General features: G+C 57.1%; 1 protein-coding gene across 2 annotated transcripts in view; it reads left to right on the top strand.

Moving 5' to 3' along the window:
• Positions 1 to 27,949, top strand: part of AP3D1 (adaptor related protein complex 3 subunit delta 1) — a 51,419-nt gene that overhangs the window by 4,636 nt on the left and 18,834 nt on the right. For both annotated transcript variants that reach the window (XM_034946369.3, XM_034946370.3), the window contains exons 2-14: positions 8,225 to 8,320; positions 9,133 to 9,213; positions 9,848 to 9,928; positions 14,636 to 14,743; positions 17,130 to 17,259; positions 18,210 to 18,349; positions 18,431 to 18,504; positions 20,472 to 20,521; positions 23,788 to 23,837; positions 24,261 to 24,309; positions 25,786 to 25,931; positions 26,399 to 26,547; positions 26,618 to 26,848. In XM_034946369.3, coding sequence (XP_034802260.1) covers positions 8,225 to 8,320; positions 9,133 to 9,213; positions 9,848 to 9,928; positions 14,636 to 14,743; positions 17,130 to 17,259; positions 18,210 to 18,349; positions 18,431 to 18,504; positions 20,472 to 20,521; positions 23,788 to 23,837; positions 24,261 to 24,309; positions 25,786 to 25,931; positions 26,399 to 26,547; positions 26,618 to 26,848 — 1,385 coding nt within the window. The remainder of the gene's footprint in view (positions 1 to 8,224; positions 8,321 to 9,132; positions 9,214 to 9,847; positions 9,929 to 14,635; positions 14,744 to 17,129; positions 17,260 to 18,209; positions 18,350 to 18,430; positions 18,505 to 20,471; positions 20,522 to 23,787; positions 23,838 to 24,260; positions 24,310 to 25,785; positions 25,932 to 26,398; positions 26,548 to 26,617; positions 26,849 to 27,949) is intronic.

Raw genomic sequence — 27,949 nt, 5'->3', positions numbered from 1 at the left:
GCTGTTCTGGGCACTACAGGGTGCTGAGCAGCATCCCCGCCCCCACCCACTCCGTGCCAGGGGCTCCTCTGGTCATGCCAGCCACAGGTGTGCCCAGACCAGAGTGTCTCTTGGAGGTAGAATCAACCCCAAATTAAAAGCCCCTGACCCCACTTGATGGTAAGAAAAGTCTCCCAGAATTCCCGAATGCGCCCCTGTTGTCCAGGTGCCCTCGTTGTCCAGGTGCCTGTCACGGTGGTGGTGGACCAGAGGGCGTGGATTCTAAATGTGCTTTGTTTTCCCTCTGAGCTTCTTTGATTGCAAAATATGCAGTGCATAGGACATTGTACAGCTTTTTTTTTTTTTTGAGACAGGGTCTTGCTCTGTCACCCAGGCTGGAATGCAGCGGCACAATCTTGGCTCACTGCAACCTCTGCCTCCTGGGTTCAAGTGATTCTCCTGCCTCAGCCTCCGAAGTAGCTGGGATTACAGGTGGCCGCCACCACACCTGGCTAATTTTTGTATTTTTAGCAGAGACGGGGTTTCACTGTATCGGCCAGGCTGGTCTCGAACTCCTGACCTCAAGTAACCCACCCACCTTGGCCTCCCAAAGGGCTGGGATGGCAGGCATGAGCCAGTGTGCCCGGCCTGTACAGCTAATTATTATGGTAATGATCCTGACTTCTGTAAGTTTAATTTCCTTGACTTGCTTGTAGTTTTATCACTTAAATTTGTGTCCCTGAACCATAGGCGTGATTGCCTAAGGTGTGTGTGCTTTGCAGCCGTCATGGTGGGGAGGGAGCTGTCCTCGGTCCTTGCCGTGGGTGGCTGTGCTCTGTTGTTTACGCACAGCTTCCATACATAGTCGGACATGTGGGTGGTTTCCATGTGGGGTCGTTTTATGAATGGACTCAAGCCGTAGAGGTGTGCAGCGCGCCCAGCCCTCAGGACAGCGCCCGCTCCCCACAGAGCTTCTCCCAGCAGCAAGCATGAAAGCCGCAGCCTCGCCTCCCGCACCACCAGCAGGGCTGGGGTGTTTGGGGGGTGCAGCTGTAGTGTCAGCTGCCCTGCTTATGAGTGCGGTTCACTCGTTCACGGGCGTTTAGCCGCTTGCGTTCTTCCTGAAGCTCTCTCTTCAAAGAGGCTTGGGCCTCTTTGTCTGTTTTACTCCTTTGCAGGGGTTTTCAAAAGGCAATCTCTGGGCAGAAGGCTTGGTGTGTGTGTGTGGAGGTGGCTTCAAGGCCGAGGCATGTGGGTCCTGGAGGGGCATGTGGGTGGGGGTGAGTTCTGCCCTTGTAACCAGCTTCTGGGTGATGCTCATTTGCGTTGAGCTTTGGAGAGCCAGGAAGACCAGAGGGCAGGAGCGGCGACGCCAGCCCTGGGTGTGCTCTGGCCCAGCCGTGGCACTGTGGACATCAGGCTGGATCGTTCTTGGGGTGGGGGTGTTGGGGCACTGCAGGGCACTGAGCAGCGTACCCGGCCTCCACCCACTCCATGCCTAGATCTCTGCAAGTCGTGGCAACCACAGATGCTGCATACATCGCCCAGTGTCCCCTGGAGGGGCAGAGTCACCTGCTGGGAACCACTGCCCTAGGAGTTCTTGGATTGGCTGGTGGCTGATTTGTCCACGTGGCAGTGAGACAGGCGGAGGGATGCGGGGACCCCGGGTGGCCTGCTGGGCATCCACCATGTGGCCCACTCTGTGCTGAGTGGTCCCTAATGCTCCTGCTCATCTGTGACTGGGGCCTGAGGACCCTATTCTGCTCTGCCCAGGCCTCCAGCCCTCAGGGAGCTGCGGTCCAGATGGAGCCTCATGTCCTTCCTGGTATTTTGTCCTGTCCTGTGATGCTGCTGAGCCAAGGTGGTTCCTTTCTTTGAACAGTTGAGATATAATTTACATGCCATAAAATCTGCCTGTTCTAGGCATGAAATGAAGTAGATTTCAGTATATTTACAAATGTACAGTGATTCAGCACAATACGTTCAGAACAGAGAAACCTCATGCCCTGGCGACCACTGACCTGCTGTCTCTGTGGATTTGAGCCAGAAGGGTTTTTGTTTTGTTTGTTTGTTTTTGGAGACATAGTCTCCCTCTGTCGCCCAGGCTGGAGTGCAGTGGTGCGATCTTGGCTCACTGCAGCCTCTTCCTCCCAGGTTCAAGCAATTCTCCTGCCTCAGCCTCCTGAGTAGCTGGGATTACAGGCATGCACCACCATACCAGGCTAATTTTTGTATTTTTAGTGGAGACGGTGTTTCACCATGTTGACCAAGCTGGTCTCGAACCTCTGACCTCAAGTGATCTGCTCGGCCTCCCAAAGTGCTGGGATTACAGGTGTGAGCCATTGTGCCCCGCCTTGACTCAGAGGGTTTTAATGGTGACCGTGCCACCCCACAGACATCCAGGCTGAGCTGAGGGGCCGCAAGTTAGAGGACTGAGCACAGAGACGGGCTGGGGCTGGACTAGGCAGGGCTGGCCGGGGTCTGGTCCTGGATGGGGCTGTTTCTGGCTTCTGCCCTGTTGGGTGTTAGTGTGCTGCACCAGCCTCAGTCGTGGGAGTGGAGGTAGGTCCCGGTGTGGGGGCCTCGGTTCCATGCTGCCTCAGGGTGGCCGCGACCGCTCTGCTCCTGGGTGCAGAGGGCGTTGAGCCTGTCCACAACAAGAGAATAAAGTAGGACGGTGTCCCGGGCTGTTGAAAGAGCAGCGCGCTCCGCAGGAGAAGCTCCTTTCATGCTGCTTCTGGGGTTCTGGGGTTTGGTGGCTTTTCTGTTTGAATTCGAAGTGATGGTGATTGTGGATGGTAACTTATCCTGGGCAGGATGGACCACTTCGCCGGCACGTCCCCTTTCCTGACCCAGTTACTGTTGGGACTTGGAATTCTTCTTTTTTTTTTTTTTTTTGAGACGGAGTTTCACTCTTGTTGCCCAGGCTGGAGTGCAATGGCGCGATCTCGGCTCACCGCAACGTCTGCCTCCCGGGTGCAAGCGATTCTCCTGCCTCAGCCTCCCGAGTAGCTGGGATTACAGCCACTCCGGCTACTTTTGTATTTTTAGCCGAGATGGGGTTTCTCCACGTTGGTCAGACTGGTCTCGAACTCCCAACCTCAGGCGATCCACCCGCCTCGGCCTCCCAAAGTGCTGGGATTACAGGCGTGAGCCACCGCACCTGGCCGAGGCAGCACTTTCATTTATTTCCTTTTTTATTTTCTTTTTTGAGGCAGTCTTGCTCTGTTGCCCAGGCTGGAGTGCAGTGGTGCGATCACGGCCCACTACAGCCTTGACTTCCCGGGCTTAATCAATCCTCTTACCTCAACCTTGCAAGTAGCTGTGACTACACGATGTGCCACCACGCCCAGCTAATTTTTTATTTTTTGATTTTTTTGAAACAGGGCTTCAAAAACCTCCTCTCTACACAAAAATACAAAAATTAGGCATGCTTGGCCTGGCGCGGCGGCTCACGCCTGTAATCCCAGCACTTTGGGAGGCCGAGGTGGGCGGATCACAAGGTCAGGAGATTGAGACCATCCTGGCTAACACGGTGAAATCCCGTCTCTACTAAAAATACAAAAAATTAGCCAGGCATGGTGGCGGGCGCCTGTAGTCCCAGCTACTTGGGAGGCTGAGGCAGGAGAATGGCATGAACCCAGGAGGTGGAGCTTGCAGTGAGCTGAGATCGCGCTGCTGCACTCCAGCCTGGGCGACAGAGCAGGACTCTGTCTCAAAAAAAAAAAAAAATTAGGCAGGCATGGTGGCACGTGCCTGTAGTCCTAGCTGCTTGGAAAGCTGAGGCAGGAGAATCACTTCAACCTGGGAGGTGGAGTTTGCAGTGAGCAGAGATCATACCACTGCACTCTAACTTGGACGATAGAGTGAGACTCCATCTCAAAAAAAAAAAAAAAAAGAGGCTGGGCGTGGTGGCTCACTCCTGTAATCCCCGCACTTTGGGAGGCCAAGGTGGGCAGATCACCTGAGGTCGGGAGTTCGAGATCAGCCTGGCCAACATGGAGAAACCCTGTCTCTACTAAAAATGTAAAATTAGCCTGGCGTGGTGGCTCGTGCCTGTAATCCCAGCTACTTGGGAGGCTGAGACAAGAGAATCACACTTGACGTTGGGAGGCGGAGGTTGTGGTGAGCCAAGATCACACCATTGTACTCCAGCCTGGGCAACAAGAGTGAAACTCTGTCTCAAATAAAAAAAGAAAAAAAAAACAGAAAAAACCCCTCAGAGCCCCCAGTGGGGTGAGGGGGACCGGGCTTTGCTCTCATGAGCTGGGTGAGCTCCCAGGCCCTCAGCCTGCATGCGGCTCAGCGGCCTGGCTTCCCTCAGCCGCACGGCCACATGGAAAGCACCGTGGGATGTGCCAAGGGTTCAGCTCGTTGGTCTTTGAACTGGACAGCACCTGAGATTCAGCTGCTGAGGTTGTGACCATGTGGCCTCCCTGGTCTCAAGATGCTGACTTAATTCACTGGAGGCGAAGGACTGAGAATTGGAACTTTAAAACTAGAAAAAGCGCCAGCCAGTGCGGTGGCTCACACCTTTAATCCCAGCACTGTGGGAGGCCAAGGTGGGAGGATCACTTGAGGCCAGGAGTTCAAGACCAGCCTGGGCAACATAGTGAGACCCCAACTCTACAAAAGTAAAAAATGTTAGGTCGGGTGCAGTAGCTCACACCTGTAAATCCCAGCACTTTGGGAGGCTGAGGCTGGCGAATTACTTGAGGTCAGGAGTTCAAGACCAGCCTAGCCAACATGGCTAAACCCCCTCTAAAAATATAGAAATTAGCCAGGCGTGGTAGTACCTGCTTGTAACCCCAGCTACTGGGAAGGCTGAGGCAGGAGAATTGCTTGAACCCGGGAGGCGGAGGTTGCAGTGAGCTGAGATCACACCACTGCACTCCAGCATGGGCGACAAGAGCAAAACTCTGTCTCAAAAGATATATATATATATATAAATAAACATATATATAAATAAATGTATATGTATGTAAATAAGTATATAAATAAATATATGTAAAAATAAATATATATAAATATATGTAATTTTAAAAATTGGCCCAATATGGTGGCATGCCCCTGTAATCCCAGCTACTCACTGTACTCCCAAATACTGAGGTGGGAGAATCTCTTGAGCCTGGGAGGTTGAGGCTGCAGTTAGCCATGGTTAGGCCACTGCACTTTAGCCTGTGCAATAGAGGAAGACCCTATCTCAATAAAAGAAAAAAAAAAGGCCGGGCATGGTGGCTCACGCCTGTAATCCCAGCACTGTGGTAGGCTGAGACAGGTGGATCATGAGGTCAAGAGATCGAGACCATCATGGCCAAGATGGTGAAACCCTGTCTCTGCTAAAAATGCAAAAATTAGCTGGGCGTGGTGGCGTGCACCTGTAATCCTAGCCACTCGGGAGGCTGAGGCAGGAGAATCACTTGAACCGAGAGGCGGAGGTTGCAGTGAGCCGAGATCGCACCACTGCACTCCAGCCTGGTGACAGAGCAAGACTCCATTAAAAAAAAAAAAAAAAAGGACCCCAGGGAGTTCTCCTGTGTATGTAGGGTTTAAATGGCCTGTCTTACTGCAGTCCTGAGGACTTAGTGTATAAAGGAAATACGCACCCTGTGTTCTAAATTACATCTCAGAATTAAATAGATGCTGACACCAGCATCATTGTTTCAGTATCTCACTTGCTGTGTGGTGAAGTGTGAATTCAGTGTGGAACTAGCTGAGGTGTTTGAGAACTTTCACCATGTTGCTCCTCTGATTTCCCGGTGTTTTTGTAGAAAGTGTCAATGATGTATAGCCACGTTATACCTTCAGCTAATTTACATCTATGTTTATAATATAATCTTCTGGGTCTAGGTCATGTCTCCCTACCCCAACTAATACATTTTTTTTCTAATTCAGGCCGGGCGCAGTGGCTCATGCCTGTTATCCCGGCACTTTGGGAGGCTGAGGCGAGCAGATCACCTGGGGTCAGGAGTTCGAGACCAGCCTGGCCAACGTGGCGAAACCCCGTCTCTACTAAAAATACAAGAATTAGCTGGGCATGGTGGTGTGCCCCTGTAATCCTAGCTACTCAGGAGGCTGAGCCAGGAGAATCACTTGAACCTGGGAGGTGAAGGTTGCAGTGAGCCGAGATCGTGCCACTGCACTCCAGCCTGGCATCAGAGCGAGACTCCGTCTCAAAAAAAAAAAAAAAAAAAAAAAAAAAAAGACGTTTGTTTGTGTGAGGCTTGGTCTGAGAGGAGCTACTTGGACTTTATCAGAAGTTAAAAGCCAACAGGGAGTCCCAGGGTTGTGACCCACTGCCGAGTTCCTAGAAAGCTGACTAGTGGCTGGGCGTGGTGGTGCACACCTGTGGTCCCAGTGCTTTGGGAGGCTAGCGGGGAGGATCACTTGAGTCTGGGGTGTGGAGGCTGCAGTGAGCGGTGATCTCACCACTGCACTCCAGCGTGGGCGACAGAGTGAGACCCTGTCTCAAAAAAAAAAAAAAAGTCAAGCAAGTTGACTGGAGCAGACCCACCACATGGTGTGTATCCATTCATCAGCGGCGAGCGTGGGGGCTGTTCCTGTTTCAGGCCATTAGAAATGGTGCTACCATGTGTGTTCGTGTGCTTGTTTTTGTTTGGACACCTGTTTTCCATCCCCTCGGGTGCACGCCCAGAAGTGGAATTGCTGGGGCGGTAACTCCACATGGAACCTTGGAGGAACCCCAGGCTGCTTTCCACAGCAGCTGCGCCGTTTGACATCCCCTTTGCCCTCGTGAGGGTCTGACCTCTCCACGCCTGGGATGGTCTTTTTGTTCTTTTCCTTTTAAATCAATACTCCTGACCCTTTGAGCAGGAGGAGCGGGTTATCCTTGCTCCGGGGATGGGAGCACAGTCCTGGGGTGAGGTGTAGTAATTTGAAGCCCGTCTGGAGGATCGGGTGACACTCTTTCCATTGTACAAAGTTGGATCATAAAACATGCAGGAAAATATTATGTGTCTGTGCCCTCCCCCACCCCCCCACTCCCCCACAGCTGTGGCTCCTTCCCCAGCCCGGTGCAGCTGGCAGCTGAGGTTGGGGTGTGGTCCTGGGTGACACATGAGTGGTGGGTACTCCTGGGGCTGCTTCGAGGCCAGCTACAGTGGGGCTGAGGACAGAAGCGTGATGGGGTGTGCTTGCCATCCTTGCCTCTGGTGGGCACAGCAGGAGGAACATTGCATCCCGACGTAGGGGCTGGCAGGACGGGGCCCGGGCAGCCGTCACTCCTGACCTGTCAGATGATGGAGAGGGGCTCCTGTGCATTAGGAGGGCTTGTGGGTGCCTCATCGTTCACTGATGGAGGCGCTCCAAGCCTCTACTGCTCCCTCCTCTCTCTCCTCCCAGTGGGGGTGGGTTGTCTCTGGGGCCAGCATGGCATCGACTTGGCTTGTCTCTGGTGCTGTGTTGGGCGCCTCACGTCTGCCTGACCCTTGGGAACCTCGTCTGCCATGCTGGACCTCGTGCCTGAGTTCGCTTGGGTCAGAACTGTCCTTGATGGTGTTCTGGAGACAGGCGCAGTTAGTGAGCAGGCCCAGGGGGATCCAGACACACCAGACACATCCCCTCAAAACCTGAGCGTGGTTTTCACAGCAGCGAGAGTCACACTGGCTGAAGGTGGGAAGGCCCCACTTGTTCGTCCACCAAGGAGCAGGCAAACGGTGGGGCGTGTATAGCGGAATGCTGTGCGCCACCACCACGGCCAAGTTCCAGAACATTATCAGCCTAGAAAGAAAGCGAACCCTCCCCGTCTCCTCTCCCAGCCTGTGGCACCCACGAATTCCCTTCCTGTCTCTGGATTGGCCTGATCTGGACATTTCATAGAAATGGATCACACGGTGTGCTCTCTCTTATGTCTGGCTTCTTTCCTTTTTTTTTTTTTTTTGAGACGGAGTCTGGCTCTCTCACCCGGGCTGGAATGCAGTGGTGTCATCTTGGCTCAGTGCAACCTCTGCCTCCCAGGTTTAAATGATTCTCCTGCCTTAGCCTCCTGAGTAGCTGGGATTACAGGCGCCTGCCACCACGCCCAGCTAATTTTTGTATTTTTAGTAGAGGCGGGGTTTCACCATGTTGGCCAGGATGATCTCAAACTCCCGACCTCGTGATCTGCCTGCCTCGGCCTCCCAAAGTGCTGGGATTACAGGTGTGAGCCACCGTGCGTGGCCCGAAATCATTATTGCAGCCCTCTTAGCTGGATGTTTGTAATCTCTGTGTTTATCCCCCATTATAGGCAAAATACATATCTCAGTGCATTGATGAGATCAAGCAGGAGCTGAAGCAGGACAACATCGCGGTGAAGGCGAACGCGGTCTGCAAGCTGACGTATGTAAGTGCCTCCCAGTGGCCCATGCCCAGCACTGTCGGGCTGCTTCTCCACTCAGCACGTGTCCCCTGTTCATCAGCCTGTCTGTCCACCTGTCAGTCATTGGTACCACCCGCTGTCGGTGAGCCACTCAGGGCCAACTCAAGAGTCCTGGAGCAGAAAGCCATGTTTGTCACATGGCTGGCAAACAGGCCAGAGGGTGGCAACCCACAGGCCCTGGTGGTAGCCCTGAGGGAGCCCCATGGGGTCCTCTTCTGGGTGGGATTCACTAGGGACGCCCCTCGCCTGCAGTCTCGGCTCCCTCCCACCACAGGCTGGGCCAGGACGCCTAGTGGGGAGAGCTAGGGCCCTGGACCTTCCAGGGCTGGCTCCTTTCCTGGCTGCAGTTCCAGGTCAGTGCGTGAGCTGGGGACAGGCTCTCCTCCCTCTGGCCCGTTTCCCCGTGGGAGGACGAGACAAAGGGCTCGTCCAGGGTCCCCCATGCTGCTGCTCGTCTCGTAACTATTTCAAGGAGCTGATTCGCCAAGGGTTGGTAGGGGAATGTAACCAGTACCCGTAAGCGCCAGTTAACCAATTGCAGACATTGAGCCTCTTTTTAGTGCCTGTTACTAACTTGTCCCTGTAGCTTTTAAATGTCAGAGTCGTTTGTCAAAAGAAGAAATTAAAGGCCCCAGGGGTACGTATTGGGTGGTTTGCTGACAGTGAATGAGTCTGTTCCAGCACCGTGTGCTGGGAGGGAGCGCTTGATGCCGCGGCTCAAAACCTTTCTCTCTGCTTTGGCTTGTGAGTGCAATTTCCTGTGTGTCCCTTAACAGTTACAGATGTTGGGCTACGACATCAGCTGGGCCGCCTTCAACATCATAGAAGTGATGAGTGCCTCCAAGTTCACCTTCAAGGTGAGGTTCTGGGACGGCAAGGCTGGTGGGGTGGGGAGTGATTACAGGTGTGAGGCACCGTGACCGGCCAATTTTTATTATTATTATTCTTGAGACAGAGTCTAGCTCTGTTACCCAAGGTGGATTCAGTGGCCTGTAATCCCAGCACTTTGGGAGGCTGAGACAGGCGGATCACCTGAGGTTGGGAGTTGGAGACCAGGCTGGCCAACATGGTGAAACCCCATCTCTACTAAAAATACAAAATTTAGTGGGGCGTGGTGGCGCACGCGGCTATAATCCTAGCTACTTGGGAGGCTCAGACAGGAGAATTACTTGAACCCGGGAGGTGGAAGTTGCGGTGAGCTGAGATCGTGCCATTGCACTCCAGCCTGGGCAACAGAGCGAGACTTTGTCTCCAAGAAAAAAAAAAAACACATACATATTCCAAACTGGGAATTTCCTCATGGAATTTTGAAGAAATCTGGGTTGGTTTTCAAATGCGGGTTGGTTCCCACTTGCTGGTGGCCCCAGCGTCCAGGCTGCAGGGTGTTGCTTCTGGGCTGGCGCTGCCTGGTGTGGTCGCTGCAGAGCAGAGCTGGAGCCCCTGGAGGCTGCGGGTGTCCTGCCTCTGATGTGCTCATCTGTTCTCTCCCAGCGAATCGGCTACCTCGCTGCTTCCCAGAGCTTTCACGAAGGCACCGACGTCATCATGCTGACCACCAATCAGATCCGTAAGGTGGGTGTTCCCGGGCCGGGGCCGCTCTGTGCCGAGTGCAGCCTGCCCTTGCCGGAGCGTCTGGTTCTCACACGCGTCTTCCTGAGGGCAGCAGGTGCCTGTGGCCCCCTTGAGTGCGAGCGGGGCTTCCGCAGCCACAGTCCTCCCAGCAGACACAGAGAGGAGGCCTGGCGGGTCTGAGCCTGCGCTCCCTGGTGGGCTTGTGAGGTGGAGGGATGCTGAGCGGTGCGGTGCCCCCTTCCCTCGCTCACCACCTGGAGGGGCCGGCGAATGGGGCTCCAGGGTCCACTCGCAGCTGGCCTCTGCAGTCACCCACTTTCTTCCCTTCTCCCCTCATGGTAGTGCCTGGTGTAGCTGTGGGCCCTTCCCTGCCCATGTGGGGTGCTTCCTGCCCGCGGCTTTTTTTGAGTCCCACGAGGTGCATTTTTCAGCACCATGTAAATGTTGCATTTTGAAATGGTCACGGAGGCCATTGGGTAGTAGTAAAGGTCCTCCTTGGCCCCGAGCTCTGAACACCTTTGGTTCCCACCTCTCGATAGAGGGGTTGGGGTGTTGGAGAATCAGGCCCACCCTTTTCATGGGCAGCTGGCCCCTTTCTGGCCCCAGACCGCACGTCAGAGGCCACGGTCCCGGCTCTCCAATGTCCATGTGCAAGGGCGGGACCCTGTGGCTGTGTTGTCGACCCCACAGTGTGACCTGAAGTCCTGGGCTGGGGGCTCCCAGCACGCCGAGGGACAGGTGTAGGGGCACTGGCTGTGACTGATGTCCGGCACAGGGTGTGGTGCAGGTCCTGGGACTGTTGGCTCTACTGGGCTCACCGTTGTGGGCAAGGTTATAGAGCTGGGCGTCCCGCCTGGGCCGCGGGTGACATGCGCCCTAGATGCCGTGGGGCTCTTGGGTCGTGGCCATGTAGCAGGAGGGGCCTGGGCGGGAGTCTCCTTGGGCCGTGGCCGTGTAGCGGGAGGGGCCTGGGCGGGAGTCTCCTTGGGCCGTGGCCATGTAGCGGGAGGGGCTGCGCGGGAGTCTCCTTGGGCCGTGGCCGTGTAGCGGGAGGGGCCTGGGCGGGAGTCTCCTTGGGCCGTGGCCGTGTAGCGGGAGGGGCTGGGCGGGAGTCTCCTTGGGCCGTGGCCGTGTAGCGGGAGGGGCTGGGCGGGAGTCTGGCCCGCTGAGAGGAGGATGGGGGCGGGTTTTGCAGGTGGTAACTGGGAGGGAGGAGGGTGGAGGGCTCCGGCCGCCCTAGGTACCCAGGTGGCAGCTGCCCAGCAAGGAGGGCCACGTGTCGTGCCCAGCTTTGTGTCTCTTGCTGATGGGCTCGGCACGGCTGGTCCCTGTGTGAGCACCTCACTGGGGACTTAGATCCGCTACTGCCTTGCGAGGTGCTCGGGGCTGTTAGACCCTGTGTGTCGGGCGCGGCTCTGACCTGGTGCCTGCCCCTGGCCCGGCCTCGGACACAGGTGGGCCCCGGCTCAGCCAGTTAGCACCTGCTTCCTCTGTGTAGGATCACGTGCTTCCGATGTTTGCAGTCCAGTGTGTCATTTGTTTGTTTTGTTTTGTTTTGTTTTGAGACTGAGTCTCACTCTATTGCCCACGCTGGAGAGCAGTGGCGTGATGTCGGCTCACCGCAACCTCTGCCTCCTGGGTTCAAGCGATTCTACTGCCTCAGCCTCCCGAGTAGCTGGAATTACAGGTGCCCGCCACCATGCCTGGCTAATTTTTGTATTTTTAGTAGAGATGGGGTTTCACCATGTTGGCCAGGCTGGTCTTGAACTCCCAGCCTCAAGTGATCTGCCCGCCTTGGCTTCCCAAAGCGCTGGGATTACAGGCATGAGCCACCGTGCCTGGCCTCATTTTGTTTTTTATTTTATTTTTTTGTTTTGTTTTGTTTTGTTTTGTTGTTGAGATGGAGTCTTGCTCTGTCGCCCAGGCTGGAGTGCAATGGCGTGATCTTGGCTCACTGCAACCTCTGCCTCCCAGGTTCAAGCAATTCTCCTGCGTCAGCCTCCCAAGTAGCTGGGAGTACACGCATGTGCCACCACACCCGGCTAATTTTTTTGTGTTTTTAATAGAGACAGGGTTTCACCATGTTGGCCAGGCTGGTCTGGAACTCCTGACCTCAGGTGATCTGCCCACCTCAGCCTCACCAAGTGCTGGGATTACTGCGCCTGGCTTGTTTTTTAATAAAAAAAATTATTTCCTGGGCCAGGTGCGGTGGCTCATGCCTGTAATCCCGGCATTTTGGGAAGCTGAGGCGGGTGGATCTTCTGAGGTTGGGAGTTTGAGACTAGCCTGACCAACATGGTGAAGCCCCGTCTCTACTAAAAATACAAAATTAGCCGGGCGTGGTGGTGCGTGCCTATAATCCCAGCTACTCAGGAGACTGAGGCAGGAGAATTGTTTGAACCCAGGAGGCGGAGGTTGTGGTGAGCCAAGATTGTGCCATTGCACTCCAGGCTGGGTGACAGAGCGAGACTCTGTCTCAAAAAAAAAAAAAAATTATTATTATTATTATTTTTTTAGGGTATTTTTAGTAGAGACAGGGTTTCACCATGTTGGTCAGGCTAGTCTTGAACTCCTGACCTCATGATCTGCCTGCCTCGGCCTCCCAAAGTGCTGGAATTAAAGGTGTGAGCCACCACGCCCAGCCCTAAAAAAAATTATTTTCTTACTTTTTTTTTTTTTTTTTTTGAGACAGGGTTTTGCTCTGTCACCCAGGCTGGAGAGCAGTAGCGCAATTGCAGCTCACTGCAGCCTTGACCTCCTAGGCTCAAGCGATCTCCCCACCTTAGCCTCCTGAGTAGCTCGGACTACAGGCATACACCACCACACCTGGCTGATTTTTTTTGTATTTTTTGTAGTGGCAGGGAGGGTTTCACTACGTTGCCTAGGCTGGTCTCAAACTCCTGGGCTCAAGTGATCCTCCTGCTTCGGCCTTCCAAAGTGGTAGGATTAGAAGTGTGTGCCACCACTTCAGCTCACTGTGTTATTTTATTTTATTTTATTTATTTTTTGAGACAGAGTCTCACTCTGTCGCCATCTGGAGTACAATGTCGGCTCACTGCAACCTCTGCCTTCTGGGTTCAAGCAATTCTCCTGCCTCAGCCTCTCAAGTAGCTGGAACTACAAGTGTGCACCACGGTGTCCAACTAATTTTTTGTATTTTAGGAGAGACAGGGTTTCACCATGTTGGTCAGGATGGTCTCGATCTCCTGACCTCGTGATCTTCCCGCCTCAGACTCCCAAAGTGCTGGGATTACAGGTGTGAGCCACCGCGCACGGCCACTGTGTCCTTTTAAAAGAACCAGTTGGCCCCGCACGGTGGCTCACGCCTGTAATCCCAGCACTTTGGGAGGCCATGGTGGGCGGATCATTAGATCAAGAGTTCAAGACCAGCCTGGCCAACATGGTAAAACCCCATCTGTACTAAAAATACAAAAATTAGCCAGGCGTGGTGACACGCACCTGTAATCCCAGCTACTTGGGAGGCTGGGGCAGAGAATTGCTTGAACTTGGGAGGTGGAGGTTGCAGTGAGCTGAGATCGCACCACTGCATTCCAGCCTGGGGGACAGAGTGAGACTCGTCTCAAAAAAAAAAAAAAAAGCTGGCCTTGTCATATTTTGAACACAGAATATTAACCCTGAAAACGGATCTTGGTAGATGCATATATAGATGAAGTCTCGGGAGTTTCCTTAAGAAGATCTCTCCCCCAGAGCAGGTTTGTGATATCAAGAGAGGATTTATTTCCCCAAGTGCTAACACAGGAGCTGGGGCAGATGCCGTGTTTTAGTGAGAGCTGCGGGAATGAAGAGCTGGGGCAGAGTCCATGGGAGGGCGTGGGCAGCTGCCAGCTGAACTTTGAGAGGGACCCACGGGAGCTGTTCCTGGGCCCTTCCCCTCAGTTGTTGCGGAAAGGGACCCCAAATGGGAGCAGGGCCTCTGAGGACCCCATCCTGTGGGGCTTTCCTGCCCATTCTGTGCCAGGCCCAGCACCGCCGTCCCTGCAAGCTGGGAGCTGCCAGTGATAGGTAAGGGAAGCCCTGGTTTTAGGCCTGGAACGCTCTGCTCTTGCACCCTGGGTGGCCCTTCCCCACACTTGGAGTGACTTGTGACAGGCGCCTGTGTCCCAGGAGGTGCCAGGAAACTTGGTTGATTCCCACGCAGAGTGCTTCAGTTTGTGGCCTAGAGCTCCCTGTCCCCAGCCCTGCCCACCCAGGAGGGGCCGAGAAACTCAGCTGATTCCCGCACACAGAGCGTTTCAGCCTGTGCCTCAGACCTCCCTGTCCCCAGCCCTGCCCACCCAGGAGGGGCCGAGAAACTCAGCTGATTCCCGCACACAGAGCGTTTCAGCCTGTGCCTCAGACCTCCCTGTCCCCAGCCCTGCCCACCCAGGAGGGGCCGAGAAACTCAGCTGATTCCCGCACACAGAGCGTTTCAGCCTGTGCCTCAGACGTCAGAGTTTCCAGCCGCGCCCATCCCGGCTCCTCTCTTGGTGACAGAGTCTCCCATGGGCTGTAAATTCTTCCTCTTTGTCCGAGTTCAGCTTCAGACCCCTCAGCAGCAGGGGTGCTAAGGCACACCTGCACCCCAAGAGGATATGCCGAGTCCTGGGGCATCCTGGGAGAATTTCGCTCCTGGTGCTCCTGGCGACCCAGGCGTCGGATGTGCCACCCAGGGCATCCTGGCCACGGCCCCTTTCTCTCACTTTCCAGGACTTGAGCAGCCCCAGCCAGTACGACACAGGCGTTGCACTGACGGGTCTGTCCTGCTTCGTCACCCCAGACCTTGCCAGAGACCTGGCAAATGACATCATGACACTGGTGAGTTTGTAGGCCTGCCCACCACCCCTGCATGTCTGCTCTGGGAAAAACTCGGTCAAAGTGGCATGGCTGGGAAGCTTGGCTATGCGGAAACCGGCCGGGGTCCCCGGTGCGTGGCCTGCTTGAAATGGGAACCAAATCACTGTCAGCTGGTGGAGCGGCTCTTGGGTCGCTTTGGTTCCTGCGTGTCTTAAGTTGATATTTGAAATCATCTTGCCGAGAGGAGGAACAGGGTGTCCCTGACAGGCCAGGCACGGTGGGGGATGTTTGCCCTGAGGTCTGACAGTGGCTCCTGTCTGAGCTGCCAGTGGGCTTCTGTGTGGTTCTCTTTCCTCCATCCCTGACCACAGCTTGACTCCTCCTTGCCACTCTGCTTGTCAAAGGCTACGCCCCCGGCTGTGACAGTCTAAAACCTGGAAAGCCCCTGGAAATTTTGGCCCCAGAAACATCTGTTTTGTGCCTGACTTAACCTCCAGCTCATGAGGGGACCTTTGTTCCTTTTCATTTAAAACACAGTAGCCAGATTAACAATGTGGAGGGGGCATGCTTTCCTCCCTGGGAAGCACTGTCCCCGCGTGGCTGCCTGTCCACCCAGAGGTGTCTAGATCGTGGCCGATGGGCGCTGTCCCCACGTGGCTGCCTGTCCACCTGGTGTCTAGATCGTGGCTGATGGGCGCTGTCCCTGCGTGGCTGCCTGTCCACCCGGAGGTGTCTAGATCGTGGCCGATGGGCGCTGTCCCCGTGTGGCTGCCTGTCCACCCGGTGTCTAGATCGTGGCTGATGGGCGCTGTCCCTGCGTGGCTGCCTGTCCACCCGGAGGTGTCTAGATCGTGGCCGATGGGTGCTGTCCCCGCGTGGCTGCCTGTCCACCTGGTGTCTAGATCGTGGCCGATGGGTGCTGTCCCCGCGTGGCTGCCTGTCCACCTGGTGTCTAGATCATGGCCGATGGGCGCTGTCCCCACGTGGCTGCCTGTCCACCTGGTGTCTAGATCGTGGCCGATGGGCGCCGTCCCCGCGTGGCTGCCTGTCCACCCGGAGGTGTCTAGATCGTGGCCGATGGGCGCCATCCCTGCGTGGCTGCCTGTCCACCCAGAGGTGTCTAGATCGTGGCCGATGGGCGCTGTCCCCGCGTGGCTGCCTGTCCGTCCGGAGGTGTCTAGATCATGGCCAATGGGCGCCGTCCCCGCGTGGCTGCCTGTCCACCCAGAGGTGTCTAGATCGTGGCTGATGGGCGCCGTCCCCGCGTGGCTGCCTGTCCACCCGGAGGTGTCTAGATCGTGGCCGATGGGCGCTGTCCCCACGTGGCTGCCTGTCCACCCGGAGGTGTCTAGATTGTGGCCGATGGGCGCCATCCCCACGTGGCTGCCTGTCCACCCGGAGGTGTCTAGATCGTGGCCGATGGGCACTGTCCCCGCGTGGCTGCCTGTCCACCTGGTGTCTAGATCGTGGCCAATGGGCACTGTCCCCGCGTGGCTGCCTGTCCGCCCGGAGGTGTCTAGATCGTGGCCGATGGGCGCTGTCCTCTCGTGGCTGCCTGTCCACCTGGTGTCTAGATCGTGGCCGATGGGCCCTGTCCTCTCGTGGCTGCCTGTCCACCTGGAGGTGTCTACATCGTGGCCGATGGGCGCCGTCCCCACGTGGCTGCCTGTCCGCCTGGAGGTGTCTAGATCGTGGCTGATGGTCTTGGAGATTGTCAGCACAGCCTGCTAAGCTTCTAGATCAGGGACCAGCAGGCTGCGGCACAGGGCCAAATCCAGCCGGCTGCACCTTCTTTCCACGTGTTGTGTTGTCTCTGGTGGCCTTGGTTGTGAAGGCACAGCTGTATGGTCATGACAGAGGCTGTCTGGCCCATGAAGCTGAAAACACTGACTGCTGGCCTTCACAGAGTGCCGGCTCCTCTAGAGTAAAGCAGTGGGGAGCTCACGAGAGGGTGGATGTCAGTGCCCCATCATGGATTGGCTCTGTCAGGACCAGGCAGTTCGAGGCGACTCCCCGGGCCTGTTAGATGGGAGGGCTCCCGCTGGGGAATTTGAGCAGTCGCAGGGCACAGCCGTGGGGAGCTGGGCTGTAGGCTGTGTTCCCAGCACACCCTCGTTCCCTGTGTGACTTTCCTCTCCAGCCTTCCTCCCACTGTGGGACCCAGGACCCTGGGGCAGGAAGGCCACAAGGGAAGAGGGCTCTCTCTGGAGGGCAGGCCTGAGTCAGGGGCACAGTGAGGCTGGCTTCCATGCCATCCAAGATGCTGGTCTGTGGCCCCTGGGACTGGTGTGCAGCCACAGCGTCGGGCTGGAGGGCGTCTCCTCTCTGTGGAGGAGGCGGCTGGGAGGGGCGAGAGCAGGGATGAGGCGCAGAAAGCCCGCGCAGGCTGAAGCCCGCTGCCCCACAGATGTCACACACCAAGCCCTACATCAGGAAGAAGGCTGTGCTGATCATGTACAAGGTGTTCCTGAAGTACCCCGAGTCGCTGCGCCCTGCCTTTCCCCGGCTGAAGGAGAAGCTGGAGGACCCCGACCCCGGTTTGTGGATTTGAGTTAAGCCTCAGGGTTGAGGGTGGGGGCTCAGCCGGTGCCCTGGGAAGAGGTGGTGGCGTGTTTTGGGGGGTGCTGCGGGGAGTGGTGTAGGGCTGAGTCCAGGAACATGCCTGTTGGAGGTGGCTGGGCCTCCCCTCGCTGGGGCAGCCAGGAGGGAGGTGCTGGTGGTGGGGGCAGTAAGATCCAATGTGGCAGCTGGCGGTGAGTCTGTCGTGTCCCTGAGCAGAGGTGTACCCACGCCTGCCAGCCCCTCTTAGGACCAGTGCCACCAGGAGGCACCTTCCACAGGGCAGGGGACGGTCTAGACCATATGTCCCGTGCAGGAGCTGCCTCCACCTAGTGTAGCTGTTGTGTATTTGTGGTGTGGTGACTGCGCGACGCAGCTGCAGATTCAGTTTCACTGAGTTTCCCTGGGCCGGTGTGTGAAGCCTCTGGCGTGTGGCAGGCGTGGGTCAGTGGACCCCAAAGCCAGCCCACAGGAATCCCAAGGCCCTGTGTGCAGGAGGGGAGACCCCAGCCCTAAGCACGGGACCCGATGGGCGAGCTTCTCCCTGGAGTGGTGGGCATGGATGCAGCAGGAAGACTCCCTGAGCCCCGATGGCTGGGCAGCTGTTTCTGGAACCCTCATGCTGAAACCCCCACTCAGAGGGCCGCTGTCAGGCCGTCCTGAGCTTGGTGACGCTTGTGCGCACTTGTTCCTGGCAACAGTGCCGAGCAATGCTTTCTCAGCGCCAGGAGCTGGCTGCTGTGGCCTGTTCCCTGGAGGATCAGGTCTGTGGCTGCTGTCCCTGTCACCAGGAGGAGGTGGCAGAGCCAGGGCCATGTTCATTGGGAGCTGCTACAGGCCCCAGAACTTCCTTGCGGGCCAGGAAGACAGTAGGATGGTTTTCTAGGTGGAAGGACAGGCATGCTGATGAGGACCCCTTGTTCCCCAGGGGTTCAGTCGGCTGCCGTCAATGTCATCTGCGAGCTGGCCAGACGCAACCCTAAGAACTACCTGTCCCTGGCCCCGCTCTTTTTCAAGCTGATGACGTCCTCCACCAACAACTGGGTCCTCATCAAGATCATCAAGCTGGCAAGTACTGCCCGGGAATGTGGCCTCCTCACCCTGCGTGGGGCATTCCCTGCGGGTGACCAAGCCCTGCTGTCCCCACAGTTCGGTGCTCTTACTCCTTTGGAACCGCGGCTGGGCAAGAAGCTGATCGAGCCCCTCACCAATCTCATCCACAGGTGAGTGCAGGCCATGCGCGGTGGGGGCGGGCCGGCTCCACGGGGTGCAGTGTCGGAGCGGCGGGGGCAGGCGGGCTCCACGGGGTGCAGTGTCGGAGGAGCTGTGGGGCAGGCCGGCTCCACGGGGTGCAGTGTCGGAGCGGCGGGGGCGGGCCGGCTCCACGGGGTGCAGTGTCGGAGCGGCGGGGGCGGGCCGGCTCCACGGGGTGCAGTGTCGGAGCGGCGGGGGCGGGCCGGCTCCACGGGGTGCAGTGTCGGAGCGGCGGGGGCGGGCCGGCTCCACGGGGTGCAGTGTCGGAGCGGCGGGGGCGGGCGGGCTCCGCGGGGTGCAGTGCTGGAGCGGCGGGGGCAGGCCGGCTCTACGGGGTGCAGTGTCGGAGCTGTGGGGCGGGCCGGCTCCACGGGGTGCAGTGTCGGAGCGGCGGGGCAGGCGGGCTCCACGGGGTGCAGTGTCGGAGCGGCGGGGCAGGCGGGCTCCGCGGGGTGCAGTGTCAGAGCTGTGGGGCAGGCGGGCTCCGCGGGGTGCAGTGCTGGAGCGGCGGGGGCAGGCCGGCTCTACGGGGTGCAGTGTCGGAGCGGCGGGGGCGGGCCGGCTCCACGGGGTGCAGTGTCGGAGCGGCGGGGGCGGGCCGGCTCCACGGTGTGCAGTGTCGGAGCTGTGGGGCAGGCCGGCTCCATGGGGTGCAGTGTCGGAGCTGTGGGGCAGGCCGGCTCCACGGGGTGCAGTGCTGGAGCGGCTGGGAGCCCGGCCCCAGTGCGGTACAGCGGGGGCTGGGCGTGAAGCAGCTGAAAGATGACTGTCCGTCCTAGACTGGAAGCCTGTGGTGGCATTCCCGGCCACTAGACTCTTCTCCATGCTGCTAGAGACATTTGGGGAGTTTGGGTTTTCTTTGTGGGTCTCCACACTGCAAGGTTGTGGAATGGGATCCTATGTTAGGAGCCTTTTCAGGCCAGGCTGCCTTTGGTTGCTAGAAGGGGACACTTCAATTCCTCAGACCAAGTGCTGAGGAGGAGCCAGGACCCCTCCCCGGCCCCCACTGCAGGGAAGGGGAAGGGTGCAGTGGGCCGCAGGCAGAGTCGTCATCGCCATGACTTTCAGATGCAGTCACGTGTCAGCAACAAGGACACATTCACAGAAGGGTGTCATTAGTACATTTCACCATGTGAGCAGTGTAGCATACGCGCACACAGACTTACTGGTGAAGCTCGCCACACTCCTAGGCTACGGCACGTGGCCATTCTCCTGGCTGCGGCCCTGCCCTGCAGGTGACTGTAAAGCTGTAAGCAGCTGCGACTCCATGGCGAGTATCTGTGTGTCTGAACACATCGAAACACCGAAAAGGGCTGGGAGCTGTGGCTCACGCCTGTGATCCCAGCGCTTTGGGAGGCCAAGGCGAGTAGATCACTTGAGGTCAGGAGTTCAAGAGCAGTCTAGGCAACATGGTGAAACCCCGTCTCTACCTAAAAAATACAAAAATTAGCCGGGCGTGGTGGTGCATGCTTGCAATCCCAGCTGCACAGGAGGCTGAGGCAGGAGAACCGCTTGAACCTGAGAGGCGGAGGTCGCAGTGAGCCGAGACCGCGCCATTGCACTCCGGCCTGGGCAACAGAGCGAGACTCCGTCTCAGAAAAGACAAAAAACAAAACAAAAAAAACTCTAGAAAAGATGCAGTAGGAAGGCGGTATTGCCATCTCACAGGCTGCCGGGGGTGCATGGTCCATGCCTGCGTGGCTGCTGTCACGGGCCTGCAGTTGCAGAGGGATTGCTCACCTGCCCTTTCTGGGAAGGTGAGACGATGACCAGCCGAGCACCACAGGCCTTGGAGAGCAAGGCATGGGCTCCCTCCTGGGGCACACTCCCTGGGCTTTGGGGCGGAGGCCGTCTCCAGCTGAGCCGCCGGCACTGGGTCACCGCATCTGACGAGGCCCCCAGTCCTCATGCTGCTTCCCTGTGTTCCTTTCCTTAGCACGTCTGCCATGTCTCTCCTCTATGAATGTGTGAACACCGTGATTGCAGGTGAGAACTGGCACTCTCCCCATCTGGAAGGGCTGGCACTGCCAGGCTGGGGTCTCGGGTGGGGACAGGAGGGCGCCAGGCCTGGTGTCCCCGAGCGCCACCCCTGCTGGAACTGAGAAGGAAAGCTGGCTGGTGGGGACTGGGGCTGGCTGGGAGGCCGTCCCAGGCCTCTGCTGTCAAGGTGGCCATGCGTCTGCCTGGTCTTCCACTGCCGTTGGTGCTGGGTGTTTGCTTCTTAAGCTGCCTGGTGGCCCAGCCACTCTGGAGTCCCCCTGGGTATGAAAGATTCACCTGCAGATAAAGCCCCTCCTCATACCTGCTTCCACAGATGCCGGCCCCTGCTGCTCAGGGCCTGCCATCCGCTCTCACAGTACACTGCATTTTTTCTGAGACTTTAAAGCACTCCTGAGACATCATATCGTTTCACCCGTGGATACTTAAGCAGCAGCATCTACCACAAAAATATTTTCTCTCTCTTTTTTTTTTTTTTGAGACAGAGTCTCACTCTGTTGCCCAGGCTGGTGTGCAGTGGCGCAACTTGGCTCACTGCAACCTCCGCCTCCCGGGTTCACGCCATTCTCCTGCCTCAGCCTCCCGAGTAGCAGGGACTATAGGCGCCCGCCACCACGCCTGGCTAATTTTTGTATTTTTAGTAGAGACGGAGTTTCACTACGTTGGTCAGGCTGGTCTCGAACTCCTGACCTCTTGATCCGCCTGCCTCAGCCTCCCAAAGTGCTAGGATTACAGGCCTGAGCCACTGCGCCTGGCCCACAAAAATATTTTCTAAGGCAGAGTCAGAATCCATGCCTCCGGCTGGGCCAGGGCACAAGGGCCAACGACCTGTGTCCCCAGTGGTCTCTGCCAAGCTGCTCCAAGTCAGCCAAAGCCTCACGGGGCACTGGGCGGTGCACTTCCTTATGGTTGATAAAGCAGAAGCTTCTCACCAGTATGAGGGCCCAGCTATTCAGGAGGCTGAGGCAAGAGCATCACTTGAGCCCAGGAGTTCCAGGCTGCAGACAGAGTGAGACTCTGTCTCTCTTGAGGCTGGTGTGCAGTGGTGCGATCATAGCTCACTGCAGCCTTGACCTCCCAGGCTTAAGCAGTCCTCTTGCTTCTACAGGCGCATGCCACCCCACCCAGATAATTTTTTGAATTTTTGGTAGAGACAAGGTCTCACTATGTTGCCCAGGCTGTTCTTGAACTCCTGGGCTCAAGCCATCCTCCTGCCTTGACCTCTCAAAGTGATGGGATTACAGGCCTGAGTTACTGTACTCAGCCAGCACCCCATCTCTTTTTTTTTTTTTTTTTCTAGCTTTACTTAGGTATAGTTGACAATTAAAAATGGTATATTTTTAAGGTACACCTCTAGATTGTCAAATAGCACAATTCAGATAATTAACACATCTACACACCGCGCCTGGCCTACATTTCTGTTTAAAATACATTTGTTCTTACCTGGATAATCTATACACCTATTTCAAGAAAAAAAAATTACCATCTACTTTTATATTCACATAACACTCCTGGCTGGGCGTGGTGGCTCACGCCTGTAATCCCAGCACTTTGGGAGGCCGAGGCAGGTGGATCACCTGAGGTTAGGAGTTCAAGACCAGCCTAGCCAATAATGGTGAAACCCCATCTCTACCTAAAAAATACAAAAATTAGCAGGGCTTGGTGTCGGGCGCCTGTAATCCCGACTACTTGGGAGGCTGAAGCAGGAGAATTGCTTGAACCAGGGAGGCAGAGGTTGCAGTGAGCCAAGATTGTGCCGTTGCACTCCAGCCTGGGCAACAAGAGCGAAACTTCTTCTCAAAAAACAAAACAAAACAAAACAAAAAAACAACACTCCTACAAAGATTGGGTGTGACATTTCTGAAATCTTGCATGCGTGAATATGCATTTATTTTGCCACATTTCTTCGTTCGTATTTACATTTATATGTAGACTTTCTGTCCAGGGTTATTCATTTCCAGATATTTGTATTTTTTGTATTAAAAAAATTATTATTTCAGTAGTTTTTGGGCGGCATTTGGTGGTATTTGGTTACAGGGATCAGTTCTTTAGCGGTGATTTCTGAGATTTATGTGCACCAACACCCAGGCAGTGTACACTGCACCCCATGTGCAGTCTCTTATCCCTCACCCCCCATCTCCCACAAGTCCCTGGAGTCCATTAGATCATTCTTTTTTGGGGCGGTGGGGGGGATCGCAGAGTTTCTCTCTTGTTGCCCAGGCTGGAGTTCAATGGCACAATCTTGGCTCACCGCAACCTCCGCCTCTCAGGTCAAGCGATTCTCCTGCCTCAGCCTCCAGAGTAGCTGGGGTTACAGACATGCTCCACCACTCCTGCTTATTTTTGTATTTTTAGTAGAGACAGAGTTTCTCCATGTTGGTCAGGCTGGTCTTGAACTCCCGACCTCAGGTCATCTGCCCGCCTCAGCCTCCCAAAGTGCTGGGATTACAGGCATGAGCCACCGCGCCTGGCCTAGATCATTGTTATGCTTTTGTGTCCTCATAGCTTAGCTTCCAAGAACCCATGTCTTAAAAAGAAAACACACGCACACGCACACACACACACGGTCTCCTGTACGCCTTCATCCCATGCCACTGGCTTGTTGGAAAATGAGTCTCTGTCCCTGCATGTGCCTGGCGGTCCCCTGGCTTCATGTCTTTCTTTTAAAGCTGTTAGAGCTGGGGCTCTGAGGGTCGGCTTCTCGCTGCCTGCCTGTCCCTGCCCAAAGGACGCAGCAGAGTCAGCAAAGGGGAATGGCTCCAGGGATGTTGGGGAGGCCAGGCCCAGCTTCTAGAGCCTTCTTTCAGTGGAGTCTTGCAGGATGTGCTTCATCCCCCAGCAGTGAGCTGTGATGATAATTTGTGAAGTGTCACCACAGAGGCTCCCAGAGACCCAGCGCCTGGGTTCCTACAGGGTCTGGTCCTGTGGCCTCGGGGCCTGGCCCCTGCCGGGATTCCAGACTCCAGAGGGAAGCAGGGGTTGCGAGTGAACCACAGTGTTTGCAGGAACAGCTGAGGCCCCGAGCCATCCTGTCAGTGGGGGTGGGGGCCCCTGCAGGTTCCTATCCTCAGGCCTGTGATGGAGCTAGGTTTTTGCAAACACAGTTGGGCTGCGTGGTCCCAAACCCAGTGGCATTTCTGTCCTCCCTCCCATCCCTGCTCCCGGCGAGGGGGTGCTGGTGCCCCGTGGCCCTGAGTGGGTGTCGGCGCTGGCCATGGTGCTGACCGCGGTGCTGACCAAGCTGTCTGTTGCAGTGCTCATCTCGCTGTCCTCCGGCATGCCCAACCACAGCGCCAGCATCCAGGTACGTCCCTCACTGGGCGGGGACCATGGGGTCCCACACTGCAGAGGCCACACCTTTCCACAGGCGGGAGCTTGCCCACTCTGTGACCAAGGTGCTGGTCCCCCCACGCCATCTTGGGGCTTGGGAGGGCACAGCCGCGTCCTGTGTGCACTACCTACCCGAGCCTGCTTGGGATCCCCATCATGTGTCTGTGGGGTGGATGCATGGGGCACTGAGGAGTGGGGGAGAGCGCCCGTGGGAAGCAGGGCCTCCCTTGTCTCCAGTGCCCCATGTGGGCCATGCTTGTTTCCCTCCTGGGCTTTGATTGTTGGGCGGGGCTGATGCCGGGCCTTAGGCCAGGTTGAGGTTGAATCTGGAGGGTACCTGTGGGACTCACCCTTGGTTTAGAGGATGTAATCAGCATCGTTTTTTTCTTCTTTTCAGCTTTGTGTTCAGAAATTAAGGATATTGATCGAGGACTCCGATCAGAACTGTGAGTCATCCCCTCCCCAGTGCTGTCATTTTCGTGTCCCCAGCTCTGTGAAGTTAGGGGTCCTCCTAGTGTGAGGAGGAAGTGGACACGGCATCTGCAACCCCAGCTGTCTCCCTGATGGATGGCACTCTGCCTCAGAGGCAGCCCTCTGCCAGTGCCCTGTGGCGCCCTTGCACCCCGACCTGTCTGCGTGGGGTGGCTGGGAAACACCAGCTCCCTCTGAGCCCCAGTCCCAGGGGAGATGCAGGGCGCATGGCAAAGGTCCCCACTGGGGAGATCCTGGCAGTTGGACAGATGCCACTCACTGAGCACCTTGGTCCGAAATTTCTGGATATTTCAGCCTCTGCATGTTTTTGCGGGGGTGCGTGAGGCTTTGCGTTGTGAGATAGAGCAGCACACAGCACCCTTGCCCAGGTGCCTGCCTGCATGTGGGTGCCCCCATGCTGCTCTGTTGAGGAATCAGAATTAGCGGCCCCTGCCTGGTACCTTGTACCTGGGCGGTGTTTTGGACGCTCATTTTGAAGCCAGGTCTTTTTGTTGAGAGCAGGAGTTGGCAAACTCGCCTGCAACAGCCCAGATAGTGGAGTGGCCCCCCTTATCTGAGGTTTCAGGTACCCCCAACACAGTCCAAAAATAGGCAAGCACCCCGCAGTCGGGTATTGCAAGAGAGACCGCGATCACATACCTTTTGTGACTGTGTTTTATGGTTGTTCTGTTCTTAGTTACTATTAGTTGTTCATTTCTTACTGTGCCTAATGTACACTCTGAACTTCGCCATAAGCACAGACGTGTCAGAAAAACACCCACACGCGGGTCTCAGTACCGCCCGCCGTGTCAGCCTTCCACTGGGGTCATGGGCCCATCCCCCACGGGTAGGTGGGGACTACTGCGTTTTCTCCGTGGACCTCACAGTGTCTGTCTCTGCTCAGTGCTGCCCCGTGGCCTGAAAGCCACCGTGGATGGCGGTATGTGAATGGGTTCAGCTGTGTGCCCTGTGGCTGGGGTGGCCCTGGCTTAGGTTGTGGCATCTGTGCCTCATGCCCAGCCACCCTTAGCTGTCCGTGAGCTGGTTTGGGCTAATCGGGTGAACAGTGAGTACTGGGTACAGGTGAGACCCTGCCTTGGGCCGAGGGTGTCTGCTGCTGCTGGAAAGTCTTCTCTGCGTTCTTCCCTGCACTGGCTGGGTGGGAAGAGGAGAGCTGACAGCAGCTACTACAAGGTGGTAGTAGGTAGGGGAGGCCTTCCTGAGGGAGCCGGCATGGGGGCAGCCTGCACCCCGGCTCCCAGGGAGAGGACTCTGCTAGGGCGACATCCCTCGTGGTGAGCTCCAGCTGGGATACTTGCTCTGTCCACCCCCAGGTTGCCAAGGCCAGGCAGCCTCCCGAGGTGGAGACCTGGCCCGGAGAGCCTTGGGCCCTGCCTGCACCCTGCTGCCTGTGTCCGTCCCATTGACCTGGCTCTGGCCTCTCTCTGCAGTGAAGTACCTGGGGCTGCTGGCAATGTCCAAGATCCTGAAGACCCACCCCAAGTCCGTGCAGTCCCACAAGGACCTCATCCTGCAGTGCCTGGACGACAAGGACGAGTCCATCCGGCTGCGGGCCCTGGACCTGCTCTATGGGATGGTGCGTGCCCTCTGTCCGCCGCCCGCCCGCCTGGCCTTAGTTCTCTAAGGGACATTAAGTGTCAGGTGCAGAGCCACGTGGAATGCATGGAGTCCCCTCACACTCGGCCATCAGTTAGTGTGGTGGGGCAGGGCAGAGGGGCGCCAGTCCTGGTCCATGCCTGTCTTCCAGGGCCTGTGTGGAGGGGGCGGGGCCAAGCCCATGCCTGTCTTCCAGGGCCTGTGTGGAGGGGGCGGGGCCAAGCCCGCAGAACAGACTGTGCTGGGCCAGTTGTTGCTCCCTGGCTGGGGTCGTGTGCCTCTAACCCAGCCCACATCGCAGGGGCCTGCTGCCTCCCTGGCATCGATCTGTGAATCCGGGTCCGCCTGTGTCCCGTGGATTCTGTCTCAGGAGCAGGTGTTGGGTGTCTCACCAAGCAGGCCTCAGGCTGGGTCCGCTCTCACCACTGTCTGTACGCTTTTGCCCAGGTGTCCAAGAAGAACCTGATGGAGATTGTGAAGAAGCTGATGACCCACGTAGACAAGGCAGAGGGCACCACCTACCGTGACGAGCTGCTCACCAAGATCATTGACATCTGCAGCCAGTCCAACTACCAGTACATCACCAACTTCGAGTGGTGCGTCCCGCTCCCAGGGGTGTGGCCGGGGGTTCTGTGGCGCCACTCACTCACCGCCTCTGCCCCACAGGTACATCAGCATCCTGGTGGAGCTGACCCGGCTGGAGGGCACACGGCACGGCCACCTCATCGCCGCCCAAATGCTGGACGTGGCCATCCGCGTGAAGGCCATCCGCAAGTTCGCCGTGTCCCAGATGTCTGCGCTGCTTGACAGTGCACACCTGCTGGCCAGCAGCACCCAGCGGAACGGGATCTGTGAGGTGCTGTACGCTGCCGCCTGGATCTGCGGGGAGTTCTCAGAGTGAGTGGGCGCTGGGCCTCTGGGCTGGCAGCTTCTCCAAGCTTCCGAGGGGTAGGGACCAGGGACGTGCCTGGCAGATCCTTCCTACCGTCTCCCATCGCCCTGCCACCCCGGCCGTCTTGCAGGTCCGTGGGTTTCCAGCACCTGTCCCCTGACAATGGTCGGGCCCATTCCCCCTTTACAGAGGCGAGTCTGTGCTGCCCTGTCTGCCCTCTGCCCTCGGGCATCTGTGGCGTTCCCAGGAGATTGTAGATCCCGTGGGCACTAGGACTGGGAGGTGGGAGGATCCATGGGGTGGGCTGCAGATGGGGGGCTGGCCCTGGGCATCTGCAAGGCTCAGTTCCAGCTGGGCACGTGGCAGCCCTTCTGAGCCCTGTTTGCCGTAGGTGAGGTGGGAGCTCCGTGTAGCAGTTAGGTGGCCCAGGGAGGCACCTGCTCAGCCCCAGCCTGCCTGCGCCAGGCCCCTCTGGAGGCACAGGGGTCTCAGTGCCAGGTTCCAGGTGGGCCGCAGGGATGGGTCTTATCGACACTGCCCCTGCCGTCTCCAGGAATGTCAGCTTCTCCTTGGCTGAGAGGACAGATCACAGCCACTGCTGGGCAGGCTCGGGTCACCAGGCCTGCCTGGAGGTGGGAATGTGTTGCTGAGACTCACGGTTCTCACAGCAGTCTGGATTTCCAGGCTCTCTTGGAAATTTATGAGATTTGCCGCTATGCCTCACTGCCTTGGGCCCGGCCCCATCAGCACCACTGGCCGCTACCTGCTGCTCATCACGGCCACACCGAGCACTCCCCACCCTGGGCCTGCCCCAGCTCAGGAAGGCGCCTGACTTCTGGGATCCCGAAAGGGTCCCCAGCCAGCCTGCATCCTGGAGATGAGCACTTCTGTCATTTTCTTTTTTTCCCCTCGCCCCGAGACAGAGTCTTGCTATCTCCCAAGCTTTGCCCAGGCTGGAGTGCAGTGGCGCGATCTTGGCTCACTGCAACTTCTGCCTCCCGGGTTCAAGCGATTCTCCTGCTTCAGTTTCCCGAGTAGCTGGGATTACAGGCACCTGCCACCAAGCCCAAGCCTGGCTAATTTTTTTGTATTCTTATTAGAGATGG

This window comes from Pan paniscus, chromosome 20 (assembly GCF_029289425.2).
Source record: "Pan paniscus chromosome 20, NHGRI_mPanPan1-v2.0_pri, whole genome shotgun sequence".
In the NCBI taxonomy this organism is placed as follows: domain Eukaryota; kingdom Metazoa; phylum Chordata; class Mammalia; order Primates; family Hominidae; genus Pan; species Pan paniscus.
The sequence above is the reverse complement of the archived record's forward strand: the minus strand, read 5'-3'. Positions and strand labels throughout refer to the sequence as shown.